At 45.4% G+C, this 19,679-nt stretch overlaps 1 protein-coding gene across 4 annotated transcripts in view; it reads left to right on the top strand.

Moving 5' to 3' along the window:
* Nucleotides 1–19,182, top strand: part of myo6 (myosin VI) — a 101,625-nt gene extending 82,443 nt beyond the window's left edge. For 2 of the 4 annotated variants that reach the window (XM_033025663.1, XM_033025662.1), the window contains 10 exons: nucleotides 389–597; nucleotides 2,173–2,251; nucleotides 3,649–3,809; nucleotides 3,916–3,957; nucleotides 4,344–4,373; nucleotides 6,434–6,472; nucleotides 12,023–12,126; nucleotides 12,817–12,948; nucleotides 14,864–15,079; nucleotides 17,328–19,182. In XM_033025663.1, coding sequence (XP_032881554.1) covers nucleotides 389–597; nucleotides 2,173–2,251; nucleotides 3,649–3,809; nucleotides 3,916–3,957; nucleotides 4,344–4,373; nucleotides 6,434–6,472; nucleotides 12,023–12,126; nucleotides 12,817–12,948; nucleotides 14,864–15,079; nucleotides 17,328–17,527 — 1,212 coding nt within the window. In that variant the 3' untranslated portion in view covers nucleotides 17,528–19,182. The remainder of the gene's footprint in view (nucleotides 1–388; nucleotides 598–2,172; nucleotides 2,252–3,648; nucleotides 3,810–3,915; nucleotides 3,958–4,343; nucleotides 4,374–6,433; nucleotides 6,473–12,022; nucleotides 12,127–12,816; nucleotides 12,949–14,863; nucleotides 15,080–17,327) is intronic. The other 2 variants (XM_033025665.1, XM_033025664.1) reach the window with 1 other exon arrangement.
* Nucleotides 19,183–19,679: the final 497 nt, after the last annotated feature.

Raw genomic sequence — 19,679 nt, 5'->3', positions numbered from 1 at the left:
AATATTTTGGAGGACCAAGAAACCAAGAAGAACCAAGAACCAAGTTGCTGATTTATACCAAAGAAAGACATAAAATGCTGAAGTGTTGAGGAAAGGTCCCGACCCGAGACATTACCTATCCATGTTCTCCTGACCCACTGAGTTACTCTAGCACCTTGTCTTATTTGACTTGACTCTTGCCAGGTTGCCTTTACTGAGTGAGACTCGCCCCAAACAGGTGACTGCTGTCAGGGGTTATGGGGACAAGGCAGGAGAATAGGGTTAGGAGGGAGATATAGATCAGCCATAATTGAATGGTAGAGTAGACTTGATGGGCCAAATGGCCTAATTCTTCTCCTATCACTTATGAGCTTATGAACAGTCTTTTCCTTCTGCTTGTCTTCCTCAGTGCACGATCATGACCCGTGTGGAGATCGATAAAGAGTACGCGGGCCTGGTGCGACGCTCCGAGCAGCTGCTCAGTGGCCTCCAGAAGAAGAAGCAGGAGGAAGAGGAAGCGGAGAGACTGCGGGCCATCCAGCAGGAGATGGAGCGGGAGCACAGTAGGCGCGAGGAGGAGGAGAGGCATCACAAGCAGGAGGAGGAGGACCGGCGATTGTGAGTAACAGAGTCACCTATCCTATTCGCCAGAGATGCTGCCTGACCCTCTGAATTACTTTGTGCCTATCTTCAGTATAAGCCGGCTTCTGTAGTTCCTTCCCACACACAAGTGTTTCATTCCACTCAATATTTAAGGCAATAAATGAAACATAAATGTCAATCATCAAGGATTACCTTAATCATTAAAGGGTATATTTTACTTTCTTGTAAATCAAACCTCAGATGTTTGGTTGGGTAAAATATACCTCAACATGACAAAATATACCCTGAGGAGATGTGATTAGATTCTCAGAATGATATTGAATATTGATGTGTTCAGTGAATATTAGGCACATTTGTTATAAGTACAGAGCACGTTCCTATTAAATACTGTATAATGATTATAGACACAAAATGCTGGAGTAACTCAGCGGGACAGGCAGCATCTCTGGTTAGGAGGAATGAGTGAATGGGTTTCAGGTCAAGAGTGTTTTATTGTCATATGTCCCAGATAGAACAATGAAATTCTTACTTGCAAGAGTACTTGTCGAGACCCTTCTTCAGATATTTGCCCATGTAGAGTCATACAACATGGAAACAGGCCTGTTGACCCAACTTACTCACGTCGACCAACATGCCCCATCTACACTAGTCCCACCTGCCTGTGTATTGACTGTATCCCGATAATCCTATGCTATCCATGTACCTGTCTAAATGTTTCTTAAATGTTGCGATAGTACCTGCCTCAACTACCTCCTCCGGCAGCTCATTCCATACACCCACCACCCTTTGGGTAAAATAAAGTTAAGGGCCTGTTCCACGTGCATGCGACTGCATGCGGCAAGCGCGACCTAACGTGTTCGCTTGAGCCGTACGGCTTAGTGAGGCCGGTCCCACTTCGCTCACCGGAGCCGTATGGAGTTGTGCGGAGCTGGACCCGACATCGCGCAGGGCTCCGAAAAACTGACACTGTCCAAAACTTCCGCGCGGCAACGGCCTGCCGGCCCGCAGCCGCATTAAGGCCGTACGCACCGCCTCAACGAGTGTGCGCAGCGTCTCGACGGCGTACGCAGCGTCTTGACGGCGAACGCCTAGCAGGAACTTCCCGCGGACTTCGCTCGAACTTCATGTCAACTCGTACGGGATCACTCGACCTACGCGCGGCCCCCGCTTCCGGTTTGGTCGCGCTTGCCACATGCAGTCGCATGCTGGTGGGACAGACCCTGTACGGGGATCACTCGACCTCCGCGCGGCCCCCGCTTCCGGTTTGGTCGCGCTTGTCACATGCACTCGCATGCTCGTGGGACAGACCCTTTACGCCTCCAGTTCCTATTAAATCTTTCCCACATTACCTTAAACCTATGTCCTCTGGTTCTCGATTCTCCTACTCACCCGGCCTAGGCACCATATTTTCGGGGGGTCATCCAGGGGGGGATTTCAGGTGTGCTCACATAAATTTGTCCCGATTACAAATCACTAGCGCTGATCCCAGGAGCTTTGCCACACAGTACTGACTTGATCTCACGCTAACCTCTCACACCACACAATACCTCTCAGTTGCAACTTGCTGAACTGGCCTTATGTTTTCACCAGGAAAGCAGAGATGGAGATGAAGCGGAAACAGGAGGAGGTGGAGAGGAAGAAACAAGAGGAAGAGGAACGCCGTTTGCAGGTGTGGACTCCTGTCGAGATATGAAACCGCTGCTCCTCAGAATGTAAAACATCGAACAGTGCAGCACAGGAGCAGGCTCTTCAGCCCACGATGTCCTCGCCGCAATTGACTCCCATTTCAACTAATCTCCTCAGCCTGCACGTGATCCATATCCCTCCATCCCCTGCAGGAAAATGAGATGACATAGTACTACTGTGCAGCTCATAAGTCTAGGGAGTAGAAGCAGGCTGTTTGGCCCAGCGAGTCTACTCCACCATGGCATTGACAAGAATATTCTCATTCAGGATTGAGCTTCTTTATTTCTTGCAGCAATTACACTTTATCAAAGTTTGATTTCTTCAATGCTTCCTTTATACAGGCAAGTTCCTGCCTCAGGAGCTCATTTATGTCCTTTGCAAGACTTAAATCTGACGAACATTGACTGTGGCTGCATTCCTGCTCCTTTCATAATCTATCTTTCCCTCTCAACTGCACTCTCCTGCCTTCTCATAACCCATGACACCCTTACTCATCAAGTACCTGTTCATTTCTGCCCTAAAAATACACGACTTGGCCTCCACAGCCATCTATGGCAATGAATTCCACAGATTCACTGCCCTCTGACTAAATACATTTCTCCTCCTCCTTTCTAAAGGTACATCCTTATGTGCTGAGAATGGGTGATCAATGGCGGTGTGGGCTGACGGGCCTGTTTTCATGCCTGCACGTGATCCATATCCATTCCCTGCATTTCCATGTGCCTATCTAAAGGTTCTGACTGTCTACCTTATCTATGCCTCTCATAATTTTATAAATCTCTATCAGGTGGCACATTGGCACAGTGGTAGAGTTGCTGCTTTACAGCACTAGAGTTGCTGCCTTACAGCACTAGAGACCCGGGTTCGATCCTGACTACAGGTGCTGTGTGGAGTTTGCACGTCCACCCCTGTAACTGTGTGACTTTCCTCCGGGTGCTTCACAGTGTCGTCTCCATTCGTGAAATGACTCCTGACTTCCTTCAAGTAATTTTGTTACTGGCGTCAAGTCCGGTTGCCTTTTGAGTTTATCTGTCTCATTTGAATGGCCTGTCAATGGCATCTAGAATGTGCCTCCATTGTTGAAAATTGTTCCTGCCCTAACTTATTAGCCATGTCTTCCCCCTCCTCATTTATCCCTTTGTTTTCCTTACTAGGTTAAACTTGAATTTTGAGCAAACACAAAGTAGCAGAGGACCTCAGTGAGTCAGACAACGTATGTGGATGGAGTAGACAGACACCCGCAGTGAAAGATAGTAACTGGATAGAAACCAGTGACTGGGGTTTAGGAAAGTTAAGGCCAGTGACTAGTCGTGTTAAGTGTGACCCGTATTGCCCACCTGTGTGTGCAGCCTAATGGAGCTAGCTCCTTGTGTTTGTCAGGCTGAGCTGGAGTTGCAGATCACGGCTGATCGTGAGGAGGATGTTCTTAAACAGACTCTGATGGAGCAGGAGCGGCGAGATCGCGAGCTGGCCATGAGGATCGCGCGCAGCGAGTCCGATCTAATCGCCGATGAAGCCCCGATGGACACCGGGATAAAGAGGTGGGTGTTATAAACGTTTCATACCCTCTCCACAGCCCTCCCCCTTCCCCTGATTCCTTCTGTGTTCATGTCAGAAGATTAACAAAGAATGTTTTCTTTTCCACAGCGTTGAAGTGAAACGCGTCCAACCTGTTGCTGCTGCTGCCAAGTATGGATATGTACCCTGCACTAACATCTCATGTATTTAATAAATCACATCCTTGCGCATTAATCATGCTCCCTTAATTGCAGAATTCCTTCACCGTTTGGCCCCTAGCAAAGAATCGGGGTGATTAACGAATCAAAATAACCTTATGAATGGGGTGACCTGATCATCATGATTTTTGCATGCATTTGGACAATATTTAGTTTCAGTTCAGTTTATTATTATCACGTGTACAGCTCCGTGCTATCCTGTCAGCAAACGACTATCTGAAGAAATAGGAACTCCATTTTAAAGTTAATCCGCTAAATTGCATTGAGGCGTCTTGCTTGAGGGAAGGTGTGCGGTTTGTGTGTTTAGCAGAATCTAACCAACATTTGTTCTGCTTTCAGATCTGCCCGTCCAGAATCCAAAATGACAATGTATGAGTTTTCCCTTGTTTGTTCCACTTGCACTGTTGGGTGTTGGTGATGGGGCGGACGTGGGTGATGTTTGAGGGGATGATATGGTTCTCTGCATCTTCACTTCTGCAAACAAAAAGGCACAAAGTTAACACTCTAATACTCTTGGCTTGACTTGCATAACAAGTACACTTTCACTGACAGCTGCTTGCCAGCAATCATAGTCATACAGCGCGATAACAAGCCCTTGGGCCCAACTCTTCCATGTCAACCCAACTACACTAGTCCCATCTGCCTGCGTTTTGCCCATATCCCTCTAAACCTTTCCTATCCATGTAACTGTCCAAATGTCTGTTAAATGTGGTTATAATAGTTTTTAGTTTGGAGATACAGCATGGAAACACGCCCCTTCAGCCCACCGGGTTTGCACCAACAGGATCACCCGTACACTAGTTCTATCCTACACACTAGAGGCAATTTACAGAAGCCAACTAACCTACAAACCTGCACGTCTTTGGGAAGTGGGAGGAAACCCGTGTGGTCACAGAGTGAACATACAAACTCCATACAGACAGCACCCGTAGTCAGGATCTAATCTGGATCTAGCCCTGTAAGGCAACCATTCTACCTCTGGATTACTGTGCAACCCCAAGTACCTGCCGCAACTACCTCCCCGGCAGCTCGTTCCACATACCCTCTATGTGAATAAGCTGCCCGTCAGATTCCTACTAAATCCGATTATATTTATTTTTGAATCTATTGCACATTTTTAATCTATTGCATATTAATTATACTTTTGTGGAGCTTCTCTTTCAATCTACCTTTAATTTGTTTGTAAAAGCAACTTGCTCCAATTAAACTCCCTGGCTGTGAATATTAAGTTACATGCAAACACAATATTGTCATACAAGTCAATCGGGAAGTTGTGGTTGTTGATTCTTTATTTACTGCATTTATTTAATCACTTTCATCCTTTATTACAACATTTCAATGTTATTAAAAAACTTTGCAGGCAATTTTTAGAAGAGGGTCAGACATGGATTAGAGTTGTGACTTGGTTAATTGAAACGCATTTTGGAACAAAGAACTATGTATATAATTGCAACACTCAATCCAGCTCCAATCTGAATATATATTTAGAGTATGCAGCACGGAAACAGACCCTTTGGCCAACTTGCAAATGCCAGTCAAGTCCCCATCTAGTCCCACTTACCCGCATTTGGCCCTTATCCCTGTAAATGTTTCCTGTCCTTCTACCTAAAATGTATTTAAAATGTTGTTATAAGTATTTGCCTCAACTATCTCTTCTGGTAGCTCATTCCATATACCCACCACCCTCTGAGTGATAAAGTTGCACTTCAAATCCCTATTGAATCTTTCCCCTCTCACCTTAAACCTATGTCCCCATGTTCTTGATTCCCCTCCTCTGGGTAAAATAATCTCTGCATTCGCCCTATCCCCTTCATCATTTTATGCACCTCTATAAGATCACCCCTCGGCCTCCTGCACTCTAAGAATTAAATTCCTAGCTTTCTCAACCTCTCCCTATAGCTCAGGCACTCGAGTACTGACAACATCCTCGGACATCTCCTCTGCAGCCTTTCCGCCTTAACAAAATCTTTATATCTGCATGACATCGTTTTTGTGCAAACTCTTGCGATTTGTCACCCAGAGTTTAGAAGCCACATGAAGTGCTCTAAACAAGCGGTAATGGCTGACGCAGTTTGGGATGTCAGCGGGTATGGATGTGCTATTGCAGTGGAGATAACTGATCCACAGTTCTCGGGCCTCGCTCTTTCACTTTCTCTACCATTTCTACACTTGCTGAAGTGCTTCTGAAATACAAACAGCTCTGCCACCAGCTTTTGGCTTCAAACATAGCTCTGCTGCTAATTCAATAGGTTTGCCACTTTCTGGGATCTCGGTGCAGGGGTTCTGGTGTACTGGGTGATTCCAGGGAGCCATCTGTGCAGATCAATCATTGTCTTTTGCTTTTGCTTGTTAACGGTGAACTACTTGATGCATGAACACACGTTGAATCATTTACGGATTATTGACACCCAGTCTCGTTTATGCCGCAGGGAGGAAATGGCCAAAGAAATGTCAGATTATCTGGCTAGGTAGGTATTACATCGAGACTTGAAATGTGAACTAATTAGTACGACTGATTAGTACGAGAGTCTAGAACCAGAGGGCACAGCCTCAGAACAAAACGATGCAGCTTTAGAAAGGAGATGAGGAGGAATTTCTTTCGTCAGGGGGTGGTGAATCTGTGGAATTCATTGCCACAGACGGCTGTGGATACTAAGTCATTGGGTATTTTTAAGGCGCAGACTGACAGATTCTTGATTAGTAAGGGTGTCAGGGGTTATGTGAAGAAGGCAGGAGAATGTGGTTGAGAGGGAAAGATAGATCAGCCATGATTGAATGGCGGAGTCGACTCGGTGGGCCGAATGGCCTATTTCTGCTCCTATAATTTATGAACATATGCATTATCGCCACCTCATTCAAGTGCGTGTACTGTAGGATGACACATTTTCCTGGTGTGCTGTTGCAGTGGAGATAACTGATCCACAGTTCTCGGGCCTAGCCTCGGGAGGCAGATCTGTCAGCTGGGTTACTGCAGTGACCAGAAGGAGAGTTAATAGGCTGGGACACCTTGAACAAGACGCGACGTTGAAGATTAGTTAATTTAAGTAAATAACCATATAACCATATAACAATTACAGCACGGAAACAGGCCATCTCGACCCTTCTAGTCCGTGCCGAACACATAATCTCCCCTAGTCCCATATACCTGCGCTCAGACCATAACCCTCCATTCCTTTCCCATCCATATAACTATCCAATTTATTTTTAAATGATAAAAACGAACCTGCCTCCACCACCTTCACTGGAAGCTCATTCCACACAGCTACCACTCTCTGAGTAAAGAAGTTCCCCCTCATGTTACCCCTAAACTTCAGTCCCTTAATTCTCAAGTCATTTCCCCTTGTTTGAATCTTCCCTACTCTCAGTGGGAAAAGCTTTTCCACGTCAACTCTGTCTATCCCTCTCATCATTTTAAAAACCTCTATCAAGTCCCCCCTTAACCTTCTGCGCTCCAAAGAATAAAGCCCTAACTTGTTCAACCTTTCTCTGTAACTTAGTTGCTGAAACCCAGGCAACATTCTAGTAAATCTCCTCTGTACTCTCTATTTTGTTGACATCCTTCCTATAATTAGGCGACCAAAATGGTACACCATACTCCAGAATTGGCCTCACCAATGCCTTGTACAATTTTAACATTACATCCCAACTTCTATACTCAATGCTCTGATTTATAAAGGCCAGCACACCAAAAGCTTTCTTTACCACCCTATCTACATGAGATTCCACTTTCAGGGAACTGTGCACAGTTATTCCCAGATCCCTCTGTTCACCTACATTCTTCAATTCCCTACCATTTACCATGTACGTCCTATTTTGATTTGTCCTGCCAAGATGTAGCACCTCACACTTATCAGCATTAAACTCCATCTGCCATCTTTCAGCCCACTCTTCCAACTGGCATAAATCTCTCTGTAGACTTTGAAACTCTACTTCATTACCCGCAACCCCACCTATCTTAGTATCATCTGCATACTTACTAATCCAATTTACCACACCATCGTCCAGATCATTGATGTACATGACAAACAACAGTGGACCCAACACAGATCCCTGTGGCACCCCACTCGTCACTGGCCTCCAACCTGACAAACAACCATCCACCATTACCCTCTGGCATCTCCCATTCAGCCACTGTTGAATCCATCTTGCTACTCCACCATTAATACCCAACCATTGACCCTTCTTAACCAACCTTCCATGAGGAACCTTGTCAAAGGCCTTACTGAAGTCCATATACACAACATCCACTGCTTTACCCTCATCAATTTCCCGAGTAACATCTTCAAAAAATTCAAGAAGATTAGTTAAACATGACCTTCCAGGCACAAATCCATGTTGACTGTTCCTAATCAGACCCTGTTTATCCAGATGCTTATATATATTACTCTAAGTATTCTTTCCATTAATTTGCCCACCACTGACGTCAAACTAACAGGTCTATAATTGCTAGGTTTACTCTTAGACCCCTTTTTAAACAATGGAACAACATGCGCAGTACGCCAATCCTCCGGCACTATTCCCGTTTCTAATGACATTTGAAATATTTCTGCCATAGCCCCTGCTATTTCTACACTAACTTCCCTCAATGTCCTAGGGAATATCCTGTCCGGACCTGGAGACTTATCCACTTTTATATTTATCAAGAGTGTCAGTACTTCCTCTTCTTTGATCCTCATAGTTTCCATAGCTACTCTACTTGTTTCCCTTACCTCACATAATTCAATATCCTTCTCCTTGGTGAATACCGAAGAAAAGAAACTGTTCAATATCTCCCCCATCTCTTTTGGTATATCTCTTTAACTCCTTTGGACTTAAGTAGATGAGGGTTTGGATGGGATGATCTCTGTAACATCACATTTCCTTATTGTCAGTGCTGCTAGTTAAACTTGTGTGGACGTCTCCAAAAGCTCCGTGTGTTGTGTTTTTGTGATCCGTGTCCAAGCAAACACACCGCAGCTTAGCAGTAAAGCGGAGAGGAAGTGGAGGGACGAGGAATGTCCACCAAACCACTGCTCCAGAGCTGGAATAATGAACCTTCTGTCTCACTGACCATGTGGAAAATTAGTGTTCCCACACAGTAACTCCCTTAGAGTCAAAGAGCATGGAAACAGGCCCTTCAGCCCAACTTTCCCACGCCGACCAACATGCCCCATCTACACTAGTCCCACCTGCCTGTGTTTGGCCATGTCCCTCAAAACCTATCCTCTCTATGTACCTGTCCAAATGTTTTTTTTAAACATAATTATATTACCTGCCTCAACCACCTCCTCTGGCAGCTTGTTCCATATACTCATTACTCTTTGTACACAAATATCGCACCTTAGATTCTACCTGGGTAACACACAACAAAAGTGCTTCACTGCACCTCTGTACATGTGACAATAAAATAAGCTAACTAAATCTTTTCCCATTCACCTTAAACCTGTGTGGTTCTTGATTCCCGATATCCTGGGTAAAAGATTTACCTCTATAAGATCACCCCACATCGTCCAAGGAATAAAGTCCTAGCCTGCTCAACCTCTTCCTGTAGCTCAGGCCCTCAAGTCCTGACAACATCCTCGTAAATCCTCTGCACTCTTCCCAGCTTGACACCATCTTTCCTATAATAGGGTGACCAAAACAGACCACAATACTGTGATGCCACTTTCAAGGAACAATGAACTTGTGTGTGATATTCCTGAGACATTTGCGATACTTTATACAAAAAGACACAAAGTGCTGGAGTAACTCAGCGGGGTTTGACAGCATCTGAGGGGAACATGAATAGGTTTTGGGTTTGGACCTGTTTTCGGGCTGATTGTAGTTGGGGAGAATAAGTTTGAAGGGTCAGGTGAACAAAGCCTGGCAAGTGATAGGTGGAAAGAAAAGAGACAAGGTGCTGGACTAACTCAGTGGGTCAGGCGGCATCTCTGGAGAGCATGGATAGGTGTACAGTTTCAGTTTGGGACCCTACTTCAGACTAATAGGTCGATACAGGTGAGGGGGGGGGGGGGGGTGAATAGCAGATGGGTGGACAATGGCCAGAGACGAAAAATAAACTAAAGGCTGTGAGATACGGAGAAAGGAAATGTGAATTGTGAGGGCAGAGTAGGGGATGTAGGTGGAATGGAATGGGGAAAGGAGGCAAGATTGTGGGAGAAACAGGTGTGCATCCAGGTGAGGCAGCGTGAAGAGCACAGTGGAGAAAAGGTGAGGGCGGGGATCGTGGGTTAGTTATTTGTGCCTGCAGTACTTTATAATGGTTCTCCTCTGATGAGAGAACGTTACATGTGCCATTGCTTCCTTTTTAACCGGATCTTTCAGTTGACAGATTGAGATCTTCTTTGGGGCCTTTAATGTTATGTTAATCCCTTCACACAACTCTCACCATTTACACACTAACTTTGCTAACGTTCAGATCTTTGCCAGTCTGCTGCGAAGGGTTTTGTCTCAAATCAGAGGTGAAGGAAGCTGATGTGGGTGGATGCAAAGTCGGAGAAAAATGTAGTTATCGCGTCATACAGCACGGGACAAGGCCCTCATGCTTGTGTTCTGTTCCACTGTGTGCAAGCAAGAGAGTGGGGGCAGTTTGATGTATCTTAATCTTCACTGTTAAACCCATGCCAATAACGCTCCAAAATCCAACAATATCAGAACGATAGCTTATTCATAAATTCTAGGAGCAGAATGAGGCCATTTGGCCCATCAAGTCTACTCCACCATTCAATCATGGTTGATCTATCTTTCCATCTCAACCCCATTCTCCTGCCTTCTTCCCATAATCCCTGACACCCGTACTAAGCAAGAATCTGTCAATCAATTTAAATTACATTTGAACAACTGATGAATTGCTTTTGAAAGCTGCCTTTTGCTTGGAATTGCACTAGGGCCCATCTTTAACTGTTCACTATGGGCTCATTTGCCTCCAAGTGCTCCCTTTTGGTACAGCTCCAGTTTGCTCTGCCTCTCCGGCTCTCGTCCTGCTGGAAATGCTGGGTTTATCTTGGCATCCCTTCCTTCTGGATTTGGAGGTTGTTTCTTAGCCTCGTGTAGTGAAACTGATTTATTTGGTTTTAGTTTTCTTGTTTCTGGTTTAGTTTTAAAGATACGCCGCGGAAACAGGCCCTTCGGCCCAGCAAGTCCGCATAGATCAGCGATCACCTGTACATCAGCACTATCCTACACACTAGGGACAATTTAAAATCATCACCGAAGCCAATTCACCTACAAACCTGTACGTCTTTGGAGTGTGGGGGGGAAACGAAGCATCAGGAGAAAATCACAGGGAGAACGTGCAAACTCCACAAAGACAGCGACCAAGGTCGGGATTGAACCCTGATCTCTGGCGCTATGAGACACCAACTTTACCGCTACACCACTGTGCCACCCTCAAGCTGATACAGCTGCTTCACTGCGTAAACCAGCATCTGTGTCTACATCTCGCTGTGTACAATGTTTGTTAGTTAAACCCTAAATGTCTAAAGAGTATAACTGATATATTTGTTTTGTTTTTATTTAACAAAATTCTCCCCCTACTTCCGGTTTTAATATTTTTTAAAGATGCAGCTTGGAAACAGGCCCACCGAGTCCATGCCGGCCATCCATCACTCGTTCCGCAATATCCCACTTTCTCATCCGCTCCCTACACACTAGCCAATATTTTTTACAGGCGGCCAATTAACTTACCAACCTGCAAGGCTTTGGGATGTGGGAGGAAACCTCCGCGGTCACAGGAAGAACGTGCAAACTCCACACACAGACAGCACCTGTGGTCTCTGGCACTAAGGTTTCACCAGTGCTAAATCAACATTCCACCTACCTAACCCGTTGGCCTGACGCTTTCTCCTGCTTTGATCGTTTCATTGAAGGTTTGAATCGTGCTTTCTTGCCTCAGGTACTTTGTTACCTGGTTGGTCGCTCTCCGAGACAAGTCCCCCCCCGCCCCTCCTGCCTGTGGGTTTCCTACTGATGACTGGTATTGTGTTTGTCCCTCTGTCATGTTGTCTCACTGCCCTGCCTCCTCCTCCTCCTCTCCACAGAAGTCCACAGGTCCAGGCAACCAAGGCCGCCGCTGGCATCAAGAAACACGACCTCAGCAAATGGAAATACGCCGAACTGCGGGATGCCATCAACACCTCCTGTGGTAAGAAGTCGATATGTGACCAAAGTGATCCAAGATGGCGCCCAACCCAGGCGACTTTGTGTGCTCGTCACAGAAGTGGATCTGCAATTACAAATTATAATCGCTCCACTCGTTTAAATCTCTGTACCGTATGGATGGCTTGATTGTAATCATGTATTGATTTTCCACTGACCGGTTAGCACGCAACACAAGCTTTTCACTGTACCTCGTTACATGTGACAATAAACTAAACTCAAACTCAAACCTCGGCTACACGGCGCAGGCTCTCCATAACAACCACAAACTCCATACCAATCTATGTATCTCTCTCTCCCCAGACATCAGTCTGAAGAAGGGTCTCGACCCGAAACGTCACCCATTCCTCTCCAGAGATGCTTGCTGAATTACTCCAGCATTTTGTGTCTTATCTTCAGTTTAAACCAGCAATTAGTGCTGCGCCAATTATTTTCACAATTTGACCCCCTGTCTTTTTTTCCATATCCTGAAAACTTAGTCTTTAAATTAGCGATCAAGTTTCCTTTTGAAATTTGCTCTTGAACCTGACCACCACCCTTTGACTTGGTGGGACACCAGATCTTAATGTGCTCTATTTGTACATTAAAAAAATCTTATCTCATAGATTTCTTGGCATCTGCTGTTCCTTGTGTGTCCTATTAATGCCTATGGCAACTGGTTGTTGTGCCCTTGCAGATATCGAGCTCCTGGCAGCCTGCCGGGAAGAGTTCCACCGGAGGCTGAAGGTTTACCACGCTTGGAAGTCCAAGAACAAAAAGCGCAACACTGAGGCTGAGCAGCGGGCACCAAAGTCCATCACCGACTACGGTAAGCACCACATTAAAAAAGGCAATTGAATGCACTTACCGTGTTCTTGTGATCACCAATTTTTACATCTTAGTTCCAAGCTATCTCCCCCTATTGTTGAGTTCCCTCTGACTCCTAATGCTCCTATGTTAGACCAAAAACAAGATAATTTCTGCACATAGAACAGTACAGCACAGGAATGGGCCCTTCAGCCCACAATGTCTGTGCCGACATGATGCCAAGTTAAACTGATCTCATCTGCCTGTACATGATCCATATCCCTCTATTCCCTGCACTTCCATGTGCCAATCCAAAAGTCTCTGAAACGCCACTATCATATCTGCTTCCGCCCACTGCCCGCGACAATATGTTCTAGGCTTCCAAAACCCTGTGTGAAAACAAAAACTTGCCTGAAACATCGTCATCAAACTTTACCCTCTCACCTTAGAGCTGTGCCCTCTAGTGTTGGACATGTAAACCTTGGGGGGAAAGGTTCTGACTGTCCACGCCTCGCATCATTTTATATACTTCTATTGTCTCCACTAAATCTCTGATGTTCCAGAAGAAAGGTGTTGTCACATAAAGAGAACAACTTATCTGCTCAGTCACATTCCTGTTGTGGGAGTTACATAGAGATACAGCACAGAAACAGGCCCTTCGGCCCACCAAGGCCATACCGATCATCAACACCCATTTACACGAATCCTACACTAATGTGTTAGTCTCACAAAACATCCATTCACTCTCTCCAGAATTACTACTCACCCTCTCCCGAGGGAGCAATTGACATTGGGCCAATTTAACTGCAAACACGCAAATCTTTGGGATTTTGGAGGAAACTGGAGCACCCGGAGAAAACCCAGGGTACACACTCTGTACAGACATTACCCAAGGTCAGGATTAAAGCCGAGTGTCTGGCACCTTAAGGCAGCGAGCAGCTCCCTACTAGCCGTGCCACCTCTAAACTATCCGTGCACAGTTCAGCTGCTGCAATTTATCATCATTTGGATGAAGCACGTTGGTTGCAAACCACTTTCTGTCTCCCTGAGGTTGCGAAGGGTGCTTTTCCCTCCTTGTGGTAACTGTTCACATGGAAACCCTGTCGATGTTGATTATCCTGGTCCCCTTTTCTCTGATCAGCAGGGTCATAGATTCATAGCACGGAAACAGCCCCTTCGGCCCAATTTGTCCATGCGGACCAAAATCCCACATCTAAGCTATTCCGTTTACCCGAATTTGGCCCATATCCTTCTAAAATGTTCCTATTCTTGTATCTGTCCAATTGCCTTGCAAATGTTGTTTCAGTACCCGCCTCAACTACCTCCTCCTGCAGCTCGTTCCATACACCCACCACCCATCACTGAGTGATAAAGCTGCCCCTTAGGTTCCTGTGACTCTTTCCCCTCTCACCTTAAGCCTATGTCCTCTGGTTCTTGATTCTCTTACACTGGGCAAAAGACTCTGTGTATTCACTCTACCAATTCCCCTCAGGATTTTACACACCCCTGTAAGATCACCCCTCAGTCTCCTGTGCTCCAAGGGATGATGTCCTCGCCTGCTCAATGAATGATGCTGGGGACTTCTTATGGGTGACTTCATTCTAGTTTAGTTTATCTACAGCACAGAAACAAGCCCTTCGTCCCACCGAGTCCATGCTGACCAGTGATTCCCGTACTGTAGTACTATTCTACACACTAGCTACGATTTTACCAAAACCAATCTACAAACCTGCATGTCTTTGGAGTGTAGGAGGAAACCGGAGCACCTGGAGAAAACCCACGCAGTCACGGGGAGAACATATAAACCCTGTACTTACAGCACCCGTGGTCAGGATTGAACCCAGGTGTCTGATGTTAATCGTTTCATCGCCCCAGTCATCGTGCCGTTTAGAGTTGAAATCTGGGCTTTAATTCAGTGCTTTGTTTGGTCCCAACAGCTGAACAGAACCCTCCCCAGTTGCACAGTCGGCAGCAGGAGATCACTCAGAATCGGACACAGCGTTACTTCCGTATCCCTTTCATCCGGCCAGCCGACCAGTACAAGGATCCCCAGAACAAGAAGAAGGGCTGGTGGTACGCCCATTTCGATGGGCCTTGGATCGCACGTCAGATGGAGCTGCACCCAGACAAGGCACCCATACTGTTGGTAGCTGGTAGGTGGACAGTGGGCAAAACCCACGCACGGCAGCATTGCCCCGTCTTGCTTTGACCTCCCCGTCATGCATCAACCTCCTGGTCTTGCTTTGAACAGCATACACTCGGGTAATAGCTACCCCATCACAGGAAGGATGTGGCGGCTTTGTAGAGAGTGCAGAAGAGATTTACCAGATTGCTGCCTGGATATCAGGGTATTAGCTACAATGAGAGGTTGGACAACCTTGCATTGTTTCCTCTGGAGGATCAGAGACTGAGGGGAGACCTGATACAAGTATATAACATTATGAAAGTCATTGATAGGGTAGGCAATCAGAACCTTTTATGAATGGCGGAAATGTTAAACACTGAATGTCATTTGCAGTGAATGACAGGGCCTTGGGGAATGTTGTAGAGCAGGCGAGGTTGAAAGTGGCGTCACAGGTAGGTAAGATGGTCAAGAGGTTTTTGGTACAATGGCCTTCATCAGCCAGGGTATTGAGTACAGAAGATAAACACAAAGAGCTGGAGAAACTCAGCGGGACAGGCAGCATCTCTGGAGAAAAGGAATGAGTGACGTTTCAGGTCGAGACCATTCTTCAGACTGGTTAGGGATAAGGGAAATGAGAGATATAGACAGTGATGTGGAGATATAAAGAACAATGAATGAAAGATATGCAAAAAAGTAACGATGATAAAGGAATCAGGCTTGAAAATGAGAAGCTATTGCCCCTTGGGTGGGGGAGGGATAGAGAGAGAGGGAATGCCAGGGCTACCGGATGTGAGAGAAATCAATATTCATACCACTGGGCTGTAAGCTGCCCAAGCAAAATATATGAGAGGCAGTGGTATGAACGCAAATTGAAGGAACAGCATCTCATTTTTTGCTTGTGCAGCTGCAGCCCAGTGGTATGAATATTGATTTCTCTCACTTCAGGTAGTCCCGGCATTCTCTCTCTCTCTATCCCTCCCCCATCCAAGTCGCACTAGCTTCTCATTTTCACCCGACAAACAGCTCCTGTCTCCTTTATCATCGTTACCTTTTTGCATATCTTTCATTCATTGTTCTTTATCTCTCCACATCACGATCTATATCTCTCGTTTCCCTTATCCCTAACCAGTCTGAAGAAGGGTCTCGACCGGAAATGTCACCCATTCCTTCTCTCCAGATATGCTGCCTGTCCCGCTGAGTTTCGCCAGCTATTTGTGTCTATCTTCGGTTGAAACCAGCAACTGCAGTTATTTCTTACACATATTGAGTACAGAAGTTGGGATGTTATGTTCCAGTTGTACAAGTCGTTGGTGAGGCCACATTTGGAGTATTATGTCACCCTGCTCTAGGAAGGATGTTGTTAAGCTGGAAAGGATGCAGAAAAGATTCATGAGGATGTTGCCAGGACATGAGGGCCTGAGCTATAAGGGGAGGTTGGGCAGGCTTGGACTTTATTCCTTGGAGCGCGAGAGGATGAAGGATGATCTTATAGTGGTGTATATGAGGGGAATAGTTATGTGAATGCTCAGTCATTTACCCAGAGCAGGGGAATTGAGAAACAGCGTACAAAGGTTTGAGATGATAAAGATTTAATATGAACCTGAAGGGCAAGTTTTTCACAGAGTACCTGAGTTTGGCGTGATTGTATTTTTGTATAGTATTATCTGATCTGTTTGGATAGTATACAAAACAAACTTTTCACAGTACCTTGGTACATGTGATAATAATAAGCCTAACAGAAACGTTGCTACCTATCCTTGAATAATGTGTGACATACACAAAGGTTTATAGTGTTCCTTAGAAATGATTCTCGATGGATAGATGGAACAAGCCGTGAGGAGGTAGTTGAGGCAGGTTCTATACCAATATTTAAAGACATTTGGAAGGGAACATGGATAGGAAAGGCTGAGACGAATATGGACAAAACAGGGGCAGGTGAAACCAATGTTGATGGGGCATCTTGGTCGGCGTGGGCAAGTTGCCCCATCTAAGCCAGTCCCATTTACCCACGTTAGGTTCATATTCCTCTAGATCTTTCCAATCCATGTCCAAATCCTTTTTGTTAGGTACATGGTTATGCATGGAATGGAGGAATATGGATTATGTGCAGGTAGATAAGTTGTTCTTGGCATCATGTTAGGCATGGGCTTGTTCTTGCTGTAAAGTTCTATGTAACTTAGCATCATGTTCGGCACGAGCACTGTGGGCCGAAGGGCCTGTTCTTGTGCAGTACTGTTCTATGTTGAACCCATTATGTTTTACATGTTCCGTGTCAGGCAAGGACGACATGGAGATGTGTGAGCTTAGCCTCGACGAGACAGGCCTCACACGGAAGCGGGGCGCCGAGATACTGCCGCGGCAGTTCGAGGAGGTGTGGGAGCGATGCGGCGGCGTGACCTACCTACGCAACGCCATTGAGAACAAGCAAGCCCGACCCACCTACGCCACAGCCATGCTGCAGAACCTACTGCAGTAGGATGCAATGGTGCCTGCTGTCTGGACAGAGAGGAATGGTGCAGAAAAGAAAGACTTGTAAATGGAGCACATGGACGAAAACTGCGCTTCCTATTGGAAAATAACTCAGAGTTTGAATTGAATGGGTTTTTTAGAACTTTAATCTCTTATGCAAGAATTAATGGATAAAACCAGTTGAGAAAAAAAATTAGGAATAACATTTAGTATTGGTGACCCTTTTCCCTCAAACCACTGGTAATTAATCATGGATAAAGGAAGTTCACAGATTAGTCCGAGGACTCGGCAAAGAATGACAAGTGGCTGGTTGTGATGCTGGTTCTCTTAACGTAGCGTGTTAGTCGATGTGTAAAATCCCATGGTTGTCGTTTTTATCGAGCAGTCAATAGGTACATAGTGCGTGGGGACAGCTCTTTGCCTTTCTGGCGATAGTGCCCGTAACCCACATTGTTAGAAACACCCAGTTTAGTCCAAATTCCACAGTTAGCGGCTCCCAGCCGTATTATTGCCTATACTTGAAGGTTTCGCTTTGATGAACTGTTAAACAGCCTGCGACCCTCCCTGACACTTCAGTACCCGTGAGTCCTGGCCTTTTGGGTTCTTGCAAAAGGTTGCCTTTTTATTTCAAGCCCTCAGGCTCAACTAGGCATGATCATGTTGTACCTAGCTGACAGTTAGATTCCATTGAGTTCCAGCCTGGTTTTGTCCATTTCTATTTTGTGGGATGTTTTGTTTTTATGTGTAGTGAAGTCTTTTTGTGCGCTCCGTAATAATTGAATATTCAAAGCATTTATAAAGACTGTTTCTGTAATACATTATGTCTCAAAACTGGAACGGCATTGCTCTTTGCACCACACATCAGAATTCAAACCGCAGATGGACACAAGGGGTCGGTGTAGTTCTGGCCAGTTTGACAGCGGCATGACTTGTTCCTGATGTTATTTGCCATGTGGCTCTCTCCTCTTTCCCTACTAAACCCTGATCCACAAGGTGATTCCCCCACCTGGGCACCTGAAACATGTAATCTGTGCAAATAGGGGTTGCATGAATGGAGAAGAAAGAGATTAGCCCGGTATAAAGCTGACCAAAGACAGACATAAAGCGCAGGTGGAACACAGTGGGTCAGGCAGCATCTCTGGAGCAAAGGTTTGGGTGACATTTCAGATGTTGAATGATTGTTGAGAAAAAGGATTGATGACGTTTCAATTAAGACTTCACTTCACTGCAACCCTTCTCCATACTAAAAAGAGTATAAAGGGACCGACCCAAAACTCATTCTTTTTCTCCAGAGATGCTGCCTGATCCGCTGAGTTACTCCAGCACTTTGAGTCTATCTTTGGTATAAACCAGCAAATGCAGTTCTTCATTTCTCCATAAACCTGAGCAAGCTAGGTCTGCTCCACATGGCTCTCGTGATTCCAGCTGGTGTTTAATGGTCGAACGAAATCACTGACTGTTGTGCTTATTTATTTATGATCTCCAACGTGCGAAAGATGTGCAAGTCTTACCTTAAAACCACCTGTTTTATTGGTACTTCCTGCACCATATGGACCAAGTCTCATTTTAAGAACTGCACAGTTATGTCATTTGATTTTTGAAATGTCCCTGACTGATTTCATGAGAAGCACAAAATAAACGCATTCCTTGCCTAATACCTTATATTGTGTATTTCACTCTAATGTCTCAGCTCTCCCAGTTGAAAGATTTATTTTAGGTTTAGGTTTATTATTGTCACGTGTACAGAGATACAGTGAGAAACATTTTGAATGCTATCCAATCAGATCAGCTAAATACTATACCAAAATACAATCAAGTGTAACTCGAGTACAATAGGTTGAGCAAAGGGGAAGATACAGAGTGCAGAATATAGTTCTCAGTATTTTAGCTCATCTGTTCCAGAGACAAAGTCCAATGTCTGCAATGGAGGTGAATCGGACAATACCTTAGCTTATGTAAGTACTGTTTAGAAGCTTGATGACAGAGGGGAAAAAGCTGTTCCCGAGTCTGGTGGTGCGCGCTTTCAAGCTTCTGTATCTTTGCATCCTTTGTGCTTGAGGAGTTTGATTATCCAGCACATTACACTCTCCCTTTGAACGAGTGGCACAGCAGTAGAGTTGCTGCCTTTTATCACCAGAGACTCGGGTTTGATCTTAACT

This window comes from Amblyraja radiata, chromosome 8, assembly GCF_010909765.2.
Source record: "Amblyraja radiata isolate CabotCenter1 chromosome 8, sAmbRad1.1.pri, whole genome shotgun sequence".
Taxonomy (NCBI): Eukaryota; Metazoa; Chordata; class Chondrichthyes; order Rajiformes; family Rajidae; genus Amblyraja; species Amblyraja radiata.
Note: the sequence above shows the minus strand (reverse complement) of the source record. Positions and strands in the feature narration are given on the sequence as shown.